Raw genomic sequence first — 13200 nt, 5'->3', positions numbered from 1 at the left:
ACTCTTACTAACATCCAAATAATCAGTGAGTATGTTCTTCTTCTTCTCTCTAGTTCTTGACTAAAACAGCCAAAACTAATGATTCAATTGAGTGTTCTTAAAGCAGTAATAACATGAAAGCCTAAACTCAGCTTTCATATCAAATCAGACCCAAAGAAATGAAGACAACAGAAAATACATCCTCAATGAGATTTATTTAGCAAAATATGCCCCCCCCCTCAAACTGGATACCAGCACATGGTGTTCCAGTTTCACATATAAAATATCACATCTCATTTGAATTAATTTGTAGAAATCAAAAAAGCCCAGCAGGCGTCCGTAGAGAGAGAGAGATGTGATTGAACATTCATTCTCAGAGAAGTGTTAAGACACGACGTATTCAGCATCTGTCACCCAGCTCGACTCTCTCCATTTATGTGGTGAACATGAAAGAAAGTCAGATTTCCCATGAAAATAAATACAACTTCTCAGTAGGAATAAACAAAAACAGAAGGAAACTGAAACAAATCATCACAAACCATGGGTGCTGAGTAAACAGGTGTGTCAAGCTTACATGCATCTCCTGCAGGACGGGATTACATCGGTCCACGGCTGCGGCTCCTCGCAGTCCCCCGCCACTCTACATTTTTCTGCACTAAATCATCATCATTTGCAGCGAGAACCCTGAACATTCAAGTGCTGTTACGCAGCGTCCAACCGTCAATTTGCAGAGCCCACGGGGCGGCACGAGTCTTCCCGCGGGGGCCGTCATGTCTGCTGCAAAAAGTATCCCAACAATGTGCCACAAGGAGAGTCCTCTGATCTTTAGGAGTGGAGCCTGATTAGAAACACCAAAATCTCATTTATTGTGTGTAAAGAAAGGGTGAAGATGCACTCAAGTCAAAATCCAGGACTTGCACTTTGATCCGTGTTCCTCTTGAATCCAGCCTTAAATCAAGTGGAAGCAGTAACGCGCCGCAACTAAGTTCAAACGTGAAGGAAAGGTTAAGACATTTAAGAAAAGCTTATTCCCTTTCTGTGGGAAGTCAAATAAAGAATTATACCCTGGTTAGTTTAGCTTAGCTTAGCACAAAGCATGGAAACAGGGGCAGCCTGGCTTTGTTCAAAAGTGCCAACATCTAGTCTAATTGTTTGTATGTATGTGTTTATCTTGTTCTTGTTGGGAAAAAAATACACATTCAACATCGTACTATATCTAAATAGTTGTGTTAGCCCCTTGGGTTAAAAATGAAGCCAGTGATAAAAGTGATTTTGATATTGTTGCTATGATAGCTGCAATTGTAAAGTAGTTATTGCTGTTACTGTTGCGGTTAAAAATCATAACAGTGTCTTTATATGTATTTGATTTACTGCTGTCTATATTCCTCGTTATCTGTGCTGTGTTGAGTTGAGAAGTACCTAAAACCTCCAGGCCAGCAGAGGGCGATATTAGCGTTAGCCCAGAGAAGTAGGATTGTATTGAAGCACAGGAGAAAATGAGCCTGCTTCCCACTTGATTTGTTGAAAGTCTCTATCTCTTGTTTCAAATGTCCTCTATGACATAACATGATGTTTACGGTCTCATTCAATTACCCACAAGAAAGCAGGGTAAGCTATCGGTCATGGCTACCTACAGTATGATTGACATGGTGCTACATAATCAATCTGTGTAACAGGATAGAGACATAGCGGTGTGCATTCACCTTCTTTTCAAATATGGGGACTTCTTGATAAAAAAAACAAACAAGATGTCCGAATTTAGAGCTTAAAAATGTAATGTTCTTATCAGATAATTGTATGGATAATTTTTTGGCTAGGAGCAATAGCCTACCGCAGTCGTGTTTGCCAAGTAAAAAACTTTAAAATGATCCCTTTAAGACTATTTTCACAGATGAAAAAAGAAGTTCATGAGTGTGTAATAAAGAACTGAAGTATTGCTATTTTTTTATTTTACTGCCGTTTTTTTCATCCAAGCTAACCGTTTCCCCTGTTTCCAGTGTTTGTGCTAAGCTACGCTAACCAGATGCTGGCTGTAATTTCGTATTTGGAAGAAAGATATGAGTGTGTGGTATCAATCTTCTCGTCTGACTCTCCAGAGGACAGAAAATAAGCTTATTTTCCAAAATGTCAAACCAATTCTTAAAACTAGTAAGCAGATGGTGAATCATTGGTATCCCAAGGCAGATGCAGATCCAAGTCTTTGACTGTAGAGGGCATAATGAGGGTAGTACGGGCCTGTGGTGGGCAGAGAGTGCAGGGAGATGGAGGAGGGTCCAGGGGGCAGGTGAACCTTACTGTAAGGGTGATAGCGAGCTAATCCCAGGCTGTGGGGAGACCTGAGGGAGAGGGAGCCGGGCATTGAGCCGGGACTGCTCTGGTGAGGGAGGTGGAGGTGGCAGGAGGCGGGTCCAGAAGAGGAAACAGAGAGCAGCTTACTGTCCATTCCCACGGGCAGGGCCGTGTGCGTGCGGAGGTGAGCCAGGAGCTCGTCCGACGTGACAAAACGTTTGTCGCACGGCCCCGCAGCCGAGACCCAGTTACAGGCGTGGGGAAGGGGGTCATTCGGGAGCATGAAGCCATACGTGTAGAGAGGGTGCGAGAGGGAGGAGGACACGCTGGAGCTTTGGTGGAGGGAGTGGAGAGGGTGGGAGGGGTACACCAGGGGGAAGTTTGATTTGAGGGAGGAGGAAGGGTCGTGGCTGCAGGAGTTGCAGTTGCTTCCGCCGAGGTGGGACACGCTCGGGTAGCTTAGGCAGTAGGGGTCCCTGCACAAACCCTGCATGAAGGAGGGAGGGGAGGCCCCCGTGAGAGGGCTGGAGCTCGGGTGCTTTCCCAGGACGCCGAGGCTTCCCATGCCGAGGTTCGGCTTTGTCGGATCCATACCGTGAACGAACTGAGACGGGTAGCCTGCGTACGCCCCGACTACAGATCCATGGTAGCCCAAATTGGAGGCGGGCAGCGGGAAAAGAGGCTGGGTTGTTTTGTAAGGAGAAATGGGTGTAATGCGACCGGGACCCAGGTTAGGATGGGAGGAGTCTGCTTTACCCCCCTCGTGGTTTGAGCCTCCATCGGAGCTGCTGTTGCTGCAGTTGGCGCTGGCTCGAGCGTGGCTGGAATTTGCATCGTGCGGACTGTCCGAGATCCTCTTGCTTACATCCGCATCTTTTTTCTGGTGATTATTATTATTGCCGCTCGTGCTGGTTGGACTGCCCTGCTCGTGTGCAGAGTCTCCGTTTGTAGTCTGGGAGTGGGAGACCGGAGACTGGCTCTGTTTTTGGGGCTGAGCGTGTCCAGGTGGGGTGGTGCTGCCCGCTCTGGAGTTTGGTGAGGCAGCGTGCGGCGGGTAGGACGACTGCTGCTGTCCCGTGGTTGAACTTCCATTAGTGCTAGAGTTATTAACATTACTGCTCGGCACCCTGAACCCGACTTTATCGCTGCTGTTGTTGGTGCTGCTGCTGACTCCGTCTCTGCGACAGTCTCCGCTGCCTTTGTTGTAAGGCTTGAAGCTACATTTATCATCCACAGAGGGGCGGCGCTCGCCGTGCTTCAGGCTGGATGAGCGACTGCCGGACTCCTTGTCCCCCGGGCTGCAGGAGGAGGAGCCGTGCTTGGAGGAGGACGGAGGGTCTGGTTTGCCGATCTGAGAGCAGGTCTGAGCCAGCAGGGCCAGGGGACTCTTCTTGGCATCCAGCTACAAGAAAAACACAGATTCTGATCAGCGTTGTCATTTTTATTTTTAATGTATTCTGCCCGGAGACAGAATAAGTCAGAATAAGACATGCTATCATCTGTTAGCCTGAAAACTCCTGATAGTAACTTTATTTAAACTACAGCTGCCAATAACTTTTATTAAGTTAAGTTAAGTGGTGATTATTATTCTCAGTTAATCACTTTGTGCTTGTAAACAACGGAAATAGGACACAGCGATTCGTCGAGACTCCATAATCTAAGGGAGCGTCTTCAAATTGCCTTTCTTGACGCTAGTTTGATTTAATCTATAAAAAAAAATAGGCTGGTCCTGCCATTTTTTTAATAAACAAAAATCTTTATTTGGTAGCTTTATCTGCTGCTTTTATTTGTTATTAATGACGAAAAACAGATTTTTTTTTGTTTTCTTTTGGTGGAATTATGCAACATTTGACAACATCCCCTAAACTCGGAGGCGTATTTATTTTATTTTTTTCACATTTTATACAGAAAATGATGAATAAGTGAGTTAGGAGATAATTAACGGACATGTGACAAATATACTCACTTTTTAACATTTAAAAGAAGTAAAACAACGAACAGATTGTCTAAATACTTTGTTTTTTCTGCGTTTTTTAGTTTATTTACGCTCAAGATTTAATTTAATTAAGTTGTCATGACTATCAGAACTAATCCACTGAAGACTATATTTGCATCATGGGAACACAGCGAGGATTGCATGTGCCCTGTAAACCCTTCTTAAGTCAAAGTAAATTCAAATATTGGTCTCCTGCTCCGGAACTCTTTAAGATTTATGTTCGCTGTCACAGCCAATGACATTGCAATAAATTCAGAGTTATATTTACATTTTTCGCGTCCTGCTGTGACACCAGGAACACCGCGCTGCAAATTAATAAAAGTGCAGTATATTCTCAAAAAGTCAATAAATACCTCGATGCTGACTGGGGCGGACGTCAAGGGCTGTAAATATTCCGGGTGCAGCAAGTGTCCGGTGTGCGCAGTCAACATCTTGAGGACTCGGATGGGAAGCCGCTTTGCCTGCCGAAGTGGGTCCAGTGGGGTCAGCAAGTGGACCACAGCGCCGGGACGAGACTTGGCACCGTGGCTGGTCTCACTGAGCTCGATCCGCGTACTTTGTCGATCCGCAGCGGGGAGATATTTCATTGGTGGGAGGGCGCTGCGCTCTGGAGACTGCGTGCGTTATACTGTCAGTCCGAGGTGTTCAGGCACAGGTGATGTTTAAAATGTAATCCATGCAGACGTGAGTCATCATCCCCAACTCAAAATGAAAGACAAACACAGCTGGACGTCCTGAAATGTCCCGAGAGGACGGAGAAGCCTCTCAGTCCGTTTGAGGCATCGCGCTCTCCAAAACGGCTCAAAATTATTCCAGTTTAAAAAAACAAAAACCTCAAAGCAGACGTCCGGGGAGAGAAGCAGCACAGAGTGAACACAGTGTCTCCTTTAAAACCATCAAACACCAAGGTTGTACTTTATAGATTCCCAATACGAGAGGAGGAAACGTCCCCAGTTGCGTGTGTTCAGTCCGGACTCCAGCAGCTCACTGATCATACAGGCAAGACTTCAAAGTGTCCGCTGGGTGGCCCCGCTTCAGTGATGAGGTGGGCGGGGCTGATGCGCAGGGGGGGCGGGGCTTCCTCAAAGAGACCATGCCTCCTCTCCTTTTGACTTTTTTTCCCCCCTTCAGTGTTGGAAAATATATTTAGATCTTTTATGTAATAAGGCTGAAGAAGAAAAGCCTCGATGTAGGAATCACACAGCCGCAAGAATCAGAGTACACATTTTATTTTGAAGTTTTCTTTGTTTTCTTTTCAACCAAAAACACAAAGAAGTTAATTTTTGTTCCTCTGAGGCAGTATGTCGAGAAAGATGTATTAACACTGAGGTTTTATGTAGCGCACAAGAAACAGTTAAAGCAGCACAGGTGTTCATGCATTCAATGATTTTCTCTCATTTCTCATACTGTATGACAGTTTTGTCACAAGCTTCTACAATCAGAAACCTCTCATCACTATACAACCAGGCCCTGAAAATAATGGACAAAAAACCTGTCTGGTAGCATCACTGTCACATACTGAAAAAACACAATCTACTCAGTTTTGAGAGCTTTGTGCATTTATGTTTCCTCAAACTTGTTTTTAAATGTATCAACAATCTGGCCCCTGAACCTCTCTCCAGATGCGTTCAAAGACAGGACGGAAACCAGGTAACAAGAAGCACTGTGAATGGAAACTGTAGCATACAACATCGTAGATCTATGTTTGGTCAATCAGCCTTCTCCATCAAAGGCTGTAAACTCTGGAACACATTACCACCTGAAATAAAATTAATCTCCGACTTAAAATCTTTTACAAAACAGGTGAAATGCTCAAAGCAAGGCAGAGCTGTACCCACTTTTAAATAGTATCTTAAAACTTTATTTTAAACTGGTTTATAACATTTGTATTGTTGTACATGTATTTTAATGTATCCTCATATCGTGTTACGGGGTTTTATGTAACTGAATGTTGTACATTTTAATCTGTTTGTTTACACAAAGGCCCAACTGGGGACACAAGTTGTAAATTAGCAACAGCTATATACTCTTTATGCAGCACATCAGTTTCATGCTTTGTATTGAAATTATGTTAAATTGCATTGTCCCTATTCAATAAATAAATTAAAAATTCAAAGATGCATTAAAGTGGTGACCATCTGTTTCCCTCTGAAAGGTCAGCGAAAAGTGTGTAAAAGTTTTTCTTCAACTGAAAGGAGAATCTGCACTTTGTGTCAGAGCACAGATCTACTGATACTAGAACGAGCTGAAAAGGATGAATCAGTTCTATCTTTTGCATTTCTGTGCTGGGAGCAGGATCAGTCTCAGGCTGCCCTGGCTTCTCTGTGGCCCTTACATGTCAACTGATCGCAGACACAGCCTCCGATTGGTCGAGAGACAAAAACAAGATGGCAGCCACCACTTTAGCAGAAAGCTAACAACACTATAATGCTAAATATTTCACATAAATAATCACGGATTACCTTTGTTTTTTGATGGAAGCGAGTGGAATTTACAGTAAGTTACCGGTGGCCACTATTTCCGCTGAACCGAGGCAGCGAGCCGAGCGCAAAGGATGATGGTCTCTGTAGTTCCCAATTCAAGTAAACAAAACTACTCTTTTTTGTCTTGAGTTTGACTCGGTCTCGATCCCTAAGGTCTTGTCTCAGAACTCGGTTAGTGTGGTCTTGACTAAAACACTAATCCCATGTTTAAGATGAGGCTGCGACCTCTAGTGGCCAAAGTGATTATTGCAGGGGAAAAAGTGGAAAACTGGTGACGCAGTTTAAAAAAACAGTCGAGTTTGACTTTCCCTTGAACTAAAAGTCGGGGATAGACTGGTAAAAGTTCCATCTGGGATATAACCTGTGGTCGATCAAATGCGCCTTAATATTGATATATTGCTTAAAGGGTGGAGAGAAATTGATGCTTGCTGGTAAAAGTCGCTCATAAAGATCTTTCATCTTTAATTTGATAATTTAATTTGACTCAGAGTCCGAAACAATCCAAAGAAACATTCATCAGTCCTCCTTTGTGTTTGATGTATTCATCTGCAGGCCATGATGTTTCTCTTGTGCTGTCTTGACGTTTTGTTGATAAGGAGACGAATAAAAGAAAGAGCATAAAATCGGTGGGTTTTTGCCCAAACTCTTGTCATCCATGTCTAACAGGAGAGATCGCATCACACTCGCAGATTTTGCCCTCAGGATCCAAAAAGTCACCAGAAAAATCATGAGCGTCGGATCATGAGGTTCAATCTCAAAAGTGAGGTTTTTATGAGGGCGGACATAAAATAGTTTGACATATGACCGAGCAGCTTCTCAACTCAAAACGTTGGTCGGAGATGAAACCACACCATCGGGACAAATGTGGAAAACTCAACCGTACTCAGGATGACGGATGGAGTCGTATAATTTCCAGCTCATGAAACAGAGATCTGAGAAATGAGGAGGAACTTTCCCTCAAAAGAGAGGAGTCCTCTTGACATCTTCACAGGGAGGGATACTGTGAGTGTGCCGGGTCTGCGGTGTGCAAACCCCTCATTAAAACCAAAAGTGCACTTTAGTGAGCGTAATGGTGCAGAGAACAAAGTCGACGAGCAGTGGAAACATGGTCACGAGTCATCCGTCTCTCTGTTGTCAGGCAGATGAGTCGACGCAGGGCAAACGGCAAAGGCAGTTTTTTACGAGTCCACATGTTCGTCTTTATAGAGAACAGGGAGAAATGCCCCGAGAGCAACACATAACTCCGATATTACCCATCTTTGACATTTAACCAGATCAAATCTGAACATTTATTTGAGATCCAGTGTGACTACCCCCCCCCCCCCCCTGAAAATATCGTGATGGGAAATACCAAACTTTTTTCAAAACAGATACCAATCATTTCTTAAAGGTGACATATCCTCCTCCTCTTCTTCAGTGTAAATAAGTCTCAGAGCTCCTTAAAACATGTGTGTGAAGTTTCTTGTTCTAAATCCACTCTGATCCTGTATTTGATCATGTCTATAAACCCCTCTATTTCAGCCCTGCTCAGAACAGGCTGTTTCTGTACCTTTAAATATGTAAATGAGCTGTGTCTGACCACGCCCCCTCTCTGGAAGGTCTTGGGTGTCTCGGTCTTCCTCTCTCCATGTCCTATTGTTTACGTTGAGAAGGCAGACTCAGAGGGCAGAACAAACACCTAGCTGTGGGAGTGTCACCCACCTGGGGGAGGGGCTATTGCCCTTTGTGATGTCATGAAGGGAAAATCTCCAAAACAGCCTGTTTGAGCACACATTTTCCGAAAAGTGGAGCAGGTAAAAGACGGAGAGGATGGACTTTTCTCATAATTGGGGGGTTTGTAGACGGACTAGAGACACATGTTAGAGTTAGAGGAACATGGTGACCTTTAAAATGTTCTTAAAGCAAAATACAATATGTAGAATTTTAATAGAATTTTTACACTAAAATATCTAAATTAATTAAACATGGACTAAACCTTTGTTATATGTTTGAGTGAGAGAAATCTGTAATTTTAAAGTTGTAATGGGACGCGTCTTGTCGTGGCAGCCACCATGACAGACAAGACATGTTTATCGTTGCCATGGAAACACCGGATGTTACATCAAAGAGAACTACATAAGGTGCAAACAGACAACCAAATAAAATAAGTTGAGGAAAAATGTATTTACTTTTTGATGGATGTGTTGGGTATTAAATATATCCATTTAATAGCGATAACATTTCAGACTGACAAATGATATGTAATACGACCTCCTTACTAAGGGAAGTCTATGACCGCTTTGACGTGTTCAGCGTGTTCTCGTTATGTAGGTGACAGAGCAGAGAGGGAAAGGATGAACACGTAGTTGACATGTGCACAAACAGGACGGGTCACATATTTCCACATGATTCCCTGATTGTAAACCCTTTAAGGTTCACTCACCGGGTTAGAAAGGTGTGAAGTAACAACATCGTGACAATCTGGCAACTTGTCAAACAAAGATTTTTACACAGCAGTTTTTATAAAAAGTATACTTCCAAACTCCATGTGATCTGCAGAGTCCCTCTGCACCTTTAAGAAAAAGCTAAAGACCCAGCTCTTTCATGAATACCTACTAACTTAATGATGATGGTCTCCATATTATTGATGATGATGATGGTAATGACGATGGTTTTTGTTTGATAACGACGACTTATAAGATGGTTTCTATACTGATTAGAGCTCTCAAGAACTGCCCTCAATGTTGTGCTTTGCCTCTGGTCACTTCCTGTCAGCACCTGTGTGTCCAATCAGACTCAAAGCTGATCGTTTGCTCTTACTGACATTGTTCCCTTTTTTCTAGATCCTTGCTTGTGTTGTTCTTACTCTCTGATGTACGTCGCTTTGGATAAAGCGTCTGATAAGAGAACTGTAGAATTGTAGATAAATGATTTTAAAGTCTGCTAATCTGCTGATCCATATTTAAAAACATACATTAAACGTCAAGATGCTGGACGGCTGTACGAAACCTCCACAACGTTTTTTTTTTTTAAATACAAGATACACAGAAGTTAGCGTGATTCCCGCAAAGTTGTAGGACACACCCACCCCAGCAGCTCGTTCGAGGACAAGCCCACCTGGAATTTAACTCAAGTTTCCCTGCGACTGCAAACAGAGCGGGCCAATCAGAGACCAACAGAAATCTTAAAGTCCAAACAGGACTTTAAGATTTACAATGAAAATGTGTGTAAATTTAGTATGGAACACATTTTTGCTAACCTTCCCACCCCTGCCCCCATGTGGCCCCAAAAAGCCCCTCCCTCCCTCCCTCTATGGGCGCCCTTGCTAACACATGAACCGGACAAAAACAAAATCTACATAAACCAAACGTCCCTCACACAACTGATACTCTTCAGTTATGATGTGCTTTTATTTTGACATGTTTGATATTCACTCTCAGCTCTCTTTCTGAAAACACAAAATACAAAAAAAAATCAATAGAGTCCTCTGAACATACCACGAGAGTCCATTTATCTTTCATGAATTTCTACCTTTTTTCACAGAGGAAGAACACAGTGATAAAGACGGATCACCTCTGTATTAATGGCTCTATGAATGTGGAATGTTAATAACTTTATTGCATTCCCGCCTGCTGACTGACTCTGCAATGAGCTAATTTTGTTAACCTAATTATACAATGAATTGGTTAAAGTACTTAAAAATTACGCCTGACAAGAACTATTAGCAGCAGCCCAAAAATAGTCACTGTCTGAGGGGCTTTGATTCTCTGAATCCTCTGCGGCCTCAATTGAGTGCGAAATCATTCCTATAATCCCTCGTAACCTGCGGGCATATGGCTGCATAATGTGAACGAGCTGGCGGATATTTGTACATGTCTTGCAGGGTCGTTCCTAATCTTCAAAAGCACAGAAAAATTTAAAGAAATTTTCATAAATTGATACTTATGTAAAAGCAGTTTTTTCTCAAAAACATGCACTTTATTGTGAAAATCCTCCTCTTTACAGGACTGGTTAACTATCTACAATCAGCACTGGGTGACTGTTAACAAAAATAACATTGGGCTAAAGTAACTGTCGCCTTGACCTCGTGCCCCAAACAGCAGAACAGCTCCTCCAACCCATCCATCAATGTCCCGTTTGTGATAAGAAGCAGAGCGAGGGAGCACCGGCTCATCGGGAAACAAGGTCACAGTCTGCTCGGCTACGGAGAGGAGAGAGGAGGGCGAGAGTTTGTGAGGCTTCAGGGGGAAAACAGAAACAGCAGGAGCAGCTGTTTGCCTTATCGAGTGTTTGAACAGTACGGTCATTGTTGGTAAACCAGCAAATATCTGCAAAGTGTGGGAATGATCCAAATAATACATGAAATTAATCTAAAGACATCCCATCGCTCATCTCTGCACATAAAACTACAAATCTGGATCCAAAATTAGAACAATTGTGGAATAATTTAATGGTCAATAAAAGTCAGGATTGAATAGCAAAGAGCTAAAAAAGAGCTTTATAGACAGGTGAAACTCCTTTATCGACAGGTGAAACTCCTTTATCGACAGGTGAAACTCTCCTTTATCAACAGGTGAAACTCTCCTTTATAGACAGGTGAAACTCTCCTTTATCGACAGGTGAAACTCCTTTATCTACAGGTGAAACTCTCCTTTATCGACAGGTGAAACTCTCCTTTATCAACAGGTGAAACTCTCCTTTATAGACAGGTGAAACTCTCCTTTATCGACAGGTGAAACTCCTTTATAGACAGGTGAAACTCTCCTTTATCGACAGGTGAAACTCCTTTATCTACAGGTGCAACTCTCCTTTATCAACAGGTGAAACTCTCCTTTATCGACAGGTGAAACTCCTTTATCTACAGGTGCAACTCTCCTTTATCAACAGGTGAAACTCACCTTTATCGACAGGTGAAACTCTCCTTTATGACATGTGAAACTCTCCTTTATTAACAGGTGAAACTCTCCTTTATCGACAGGTGAAACTCTCTTTTATAGACAGGTGAAACTCTCCCTTATCGACAGGGGAAACTCCTTTATTAACAGGTGAAACTCTCCCTTATCGACAGGGGAAACTCCTTTATTAACAGGTGAAACTCTCCTTTATTGATAGGTGAAACTCTCTTTTATAGACAGGTGAAACTCTCCCTTATCGACAGGGGAAACTCCTTTATGACAGGTGAAACTCTCCTTTATCGACAGGTGAAACTCTCCCTTATGACAGATGAAACTCTCCTTTTTCGACAGGTGAAACTCTCCCTTATGACAGGTGAAACTCTTCTTCATGACACGTGAAACTCCCTTTTAGACAGGTGAAACTCTCCTTTTTCAACAGGAGAAACTCTCCTTTATCGACAGGTGAAACTCTCCCTTATAGACAGGTGAAACTCTCCTTTATAGACAGGTGAAACTCTCCTTTATTAACAGGTACACCTCTACTTCATCAACAGGTAAAACTCTCCTTTATGGACAGCTGAAACTCTCCTTTATCGACAGGTGAAACTCCTTCATAGACAGGTGAAACTCTCCTTTATCGACAGGTGAAACTCCTTCATAGACAGGTGCAACTCTCCTTTATCGACAGGTGCAACTCTCCTTTATTGACAGGTGAAACTCACCTTTATCGACAGGTGAAACTCTCCTTCATGGACAGCTGAAACTCTCCTTTATCAACAGGTGAAACTCTCCTTCATCAACAGGTGAAACTCCTTTATCTACAGGTGCAACTCTCCTTCATCAACAGGTGAAACTCCTTTATCTACAGGTGCAACTCTCCTTTATCGACAGGTGAAACTCACCTTTATCGACAGGTGAAACTCCTTTATCGACAGGTGAAACTCCTTTATCGACAGGTGAAACTCTCCCTTATAGACGGGTGAAACTCCTTTATCGACAGGTGAAACTCTCCTTTATTGACAGGTGAAACTCTCCTTTATCGACAGGTGAAACTCTCCTTTATCGACAGGTGAAACTCCTTTATTGACAGGTGAAACTCTCCTTTATCGACAGGTGAAACTCTCCTTTATCAACAGGTGAAACTCTCCTTTATCAACAGGTGAAACTCACCTTTATGGACAGCTGAAACTCCTTTTTCGACAGGTGAAACTCTCCTTTATCGACAGGTGAAACTCTCCCTTATCGACAGGTGAAACTCTCCTTTATAGACAGGTGAAACTCTCCTTTATAGACAGGTGAAACTCTCCTTTATTAACAGGTACAACTCTACTTCAACAGGTAAAACTCTCCTTTATGGACAGGTGAAACTCCTTTTTCGACAGGTGAAACTCTCCTTTATCGACAGGTGAAACTCTCCTTTATCGACAGGTGAAACTCCTTTATCGACAGGTGAAACTCTCTTTTATCGACAGGTGAAACTCCTTTATTGACAGGTGAAACTCTCCTTTATCGACAGCTGAAACTCTCCTTTATCGACAGGTGAAACTCCTTTATCGACAGGTGAAACTCTCTTTTATCG

The 13200-nt window shown here is 42.9% G+C and overlaps 1 protein-coding gene and 1 long non-coding RNA gene across 3 annotated transcripts; one reads left to right on the top strand and one right to left on the bottom strand.

Moving 5' to 3' along the window:
* Positions 1-175: 175 nt before the first annotated feature.
* On the bottom strand, positions 176-5265 carry LOC132992075 (zinc finger protein 703-like). The gene is made up of 2 exons (XM_061061201.1): positions 4618-5265; positions 176-3670 (listed from the first exon to the last, which is right to left on the bottom strand). Exons 1-2 carry the CDS (start codon positions 4849-4851, stop codon positions 2144-2146), a joined length of 1761 nt encoding a protein of 586 aa, XP_060917184.1. The 5' UTR covers positions 4852-5265; the 3' UTR covers positions 176-2143.
* Positions 5266-11699: 6434 nt separating this feature from the next.
* LOC132992084 (uncharacterized) lies at positions 11700-12708 on the top strand. 2 transcript variants are annotated; one of them, XR_009676293.1, is made up of 3 exons: positions 11700-11727; positions 12061-12152; positions 12557-12708. It is a non-coding gene; the product is annotated as an uncharacterized LOC132992084 (long non-coding RNA). The 2 variants fall into 2 exon arrangements; XR_009676292.1 differs by having other exon boundaries at positions 12061-12129; positions 12557-12703.
* The last annotated feature ends 492 nt before the right edge of the window (positions 12709-13200 follow it).

Source organism: Labrus mixtus, chromosome 17 (genome assembly GCF_963584025.1).
Source record: "Labrus mixtus chromosome 17, fLabMix1.1, whole genome shotgun sequence".
Lineage (NCBI taxonomy): Eukaryota > Metazoa > Chordata > Actinopteri > Labriformes > Labridae > Labrus > Labrus mixtus.
The sequence above is the reverse complement of the archived record's forward strand: the minus strand, read 5'-3'. Positions and strand labels throughout refer to the sequence as shown.

Excerpts from the sequence above, each read along its gene's own strand:
- LOC132992075 (XM_061061201.1), bottom strand. The coding sequence starts at position 4,851 with ATGAAATATCTCCCCGCTGCGGATCGACAAAGTACGCGGATCGAGCTC. Across the intron at positions 3,671-4,617 it reads CCGCCCCAGTCAGCATCGAG|CTGGATGCCAAGAAGAGTCC; the intron begins GTATTTATTGAC and ends TTTTTCTTGTAG.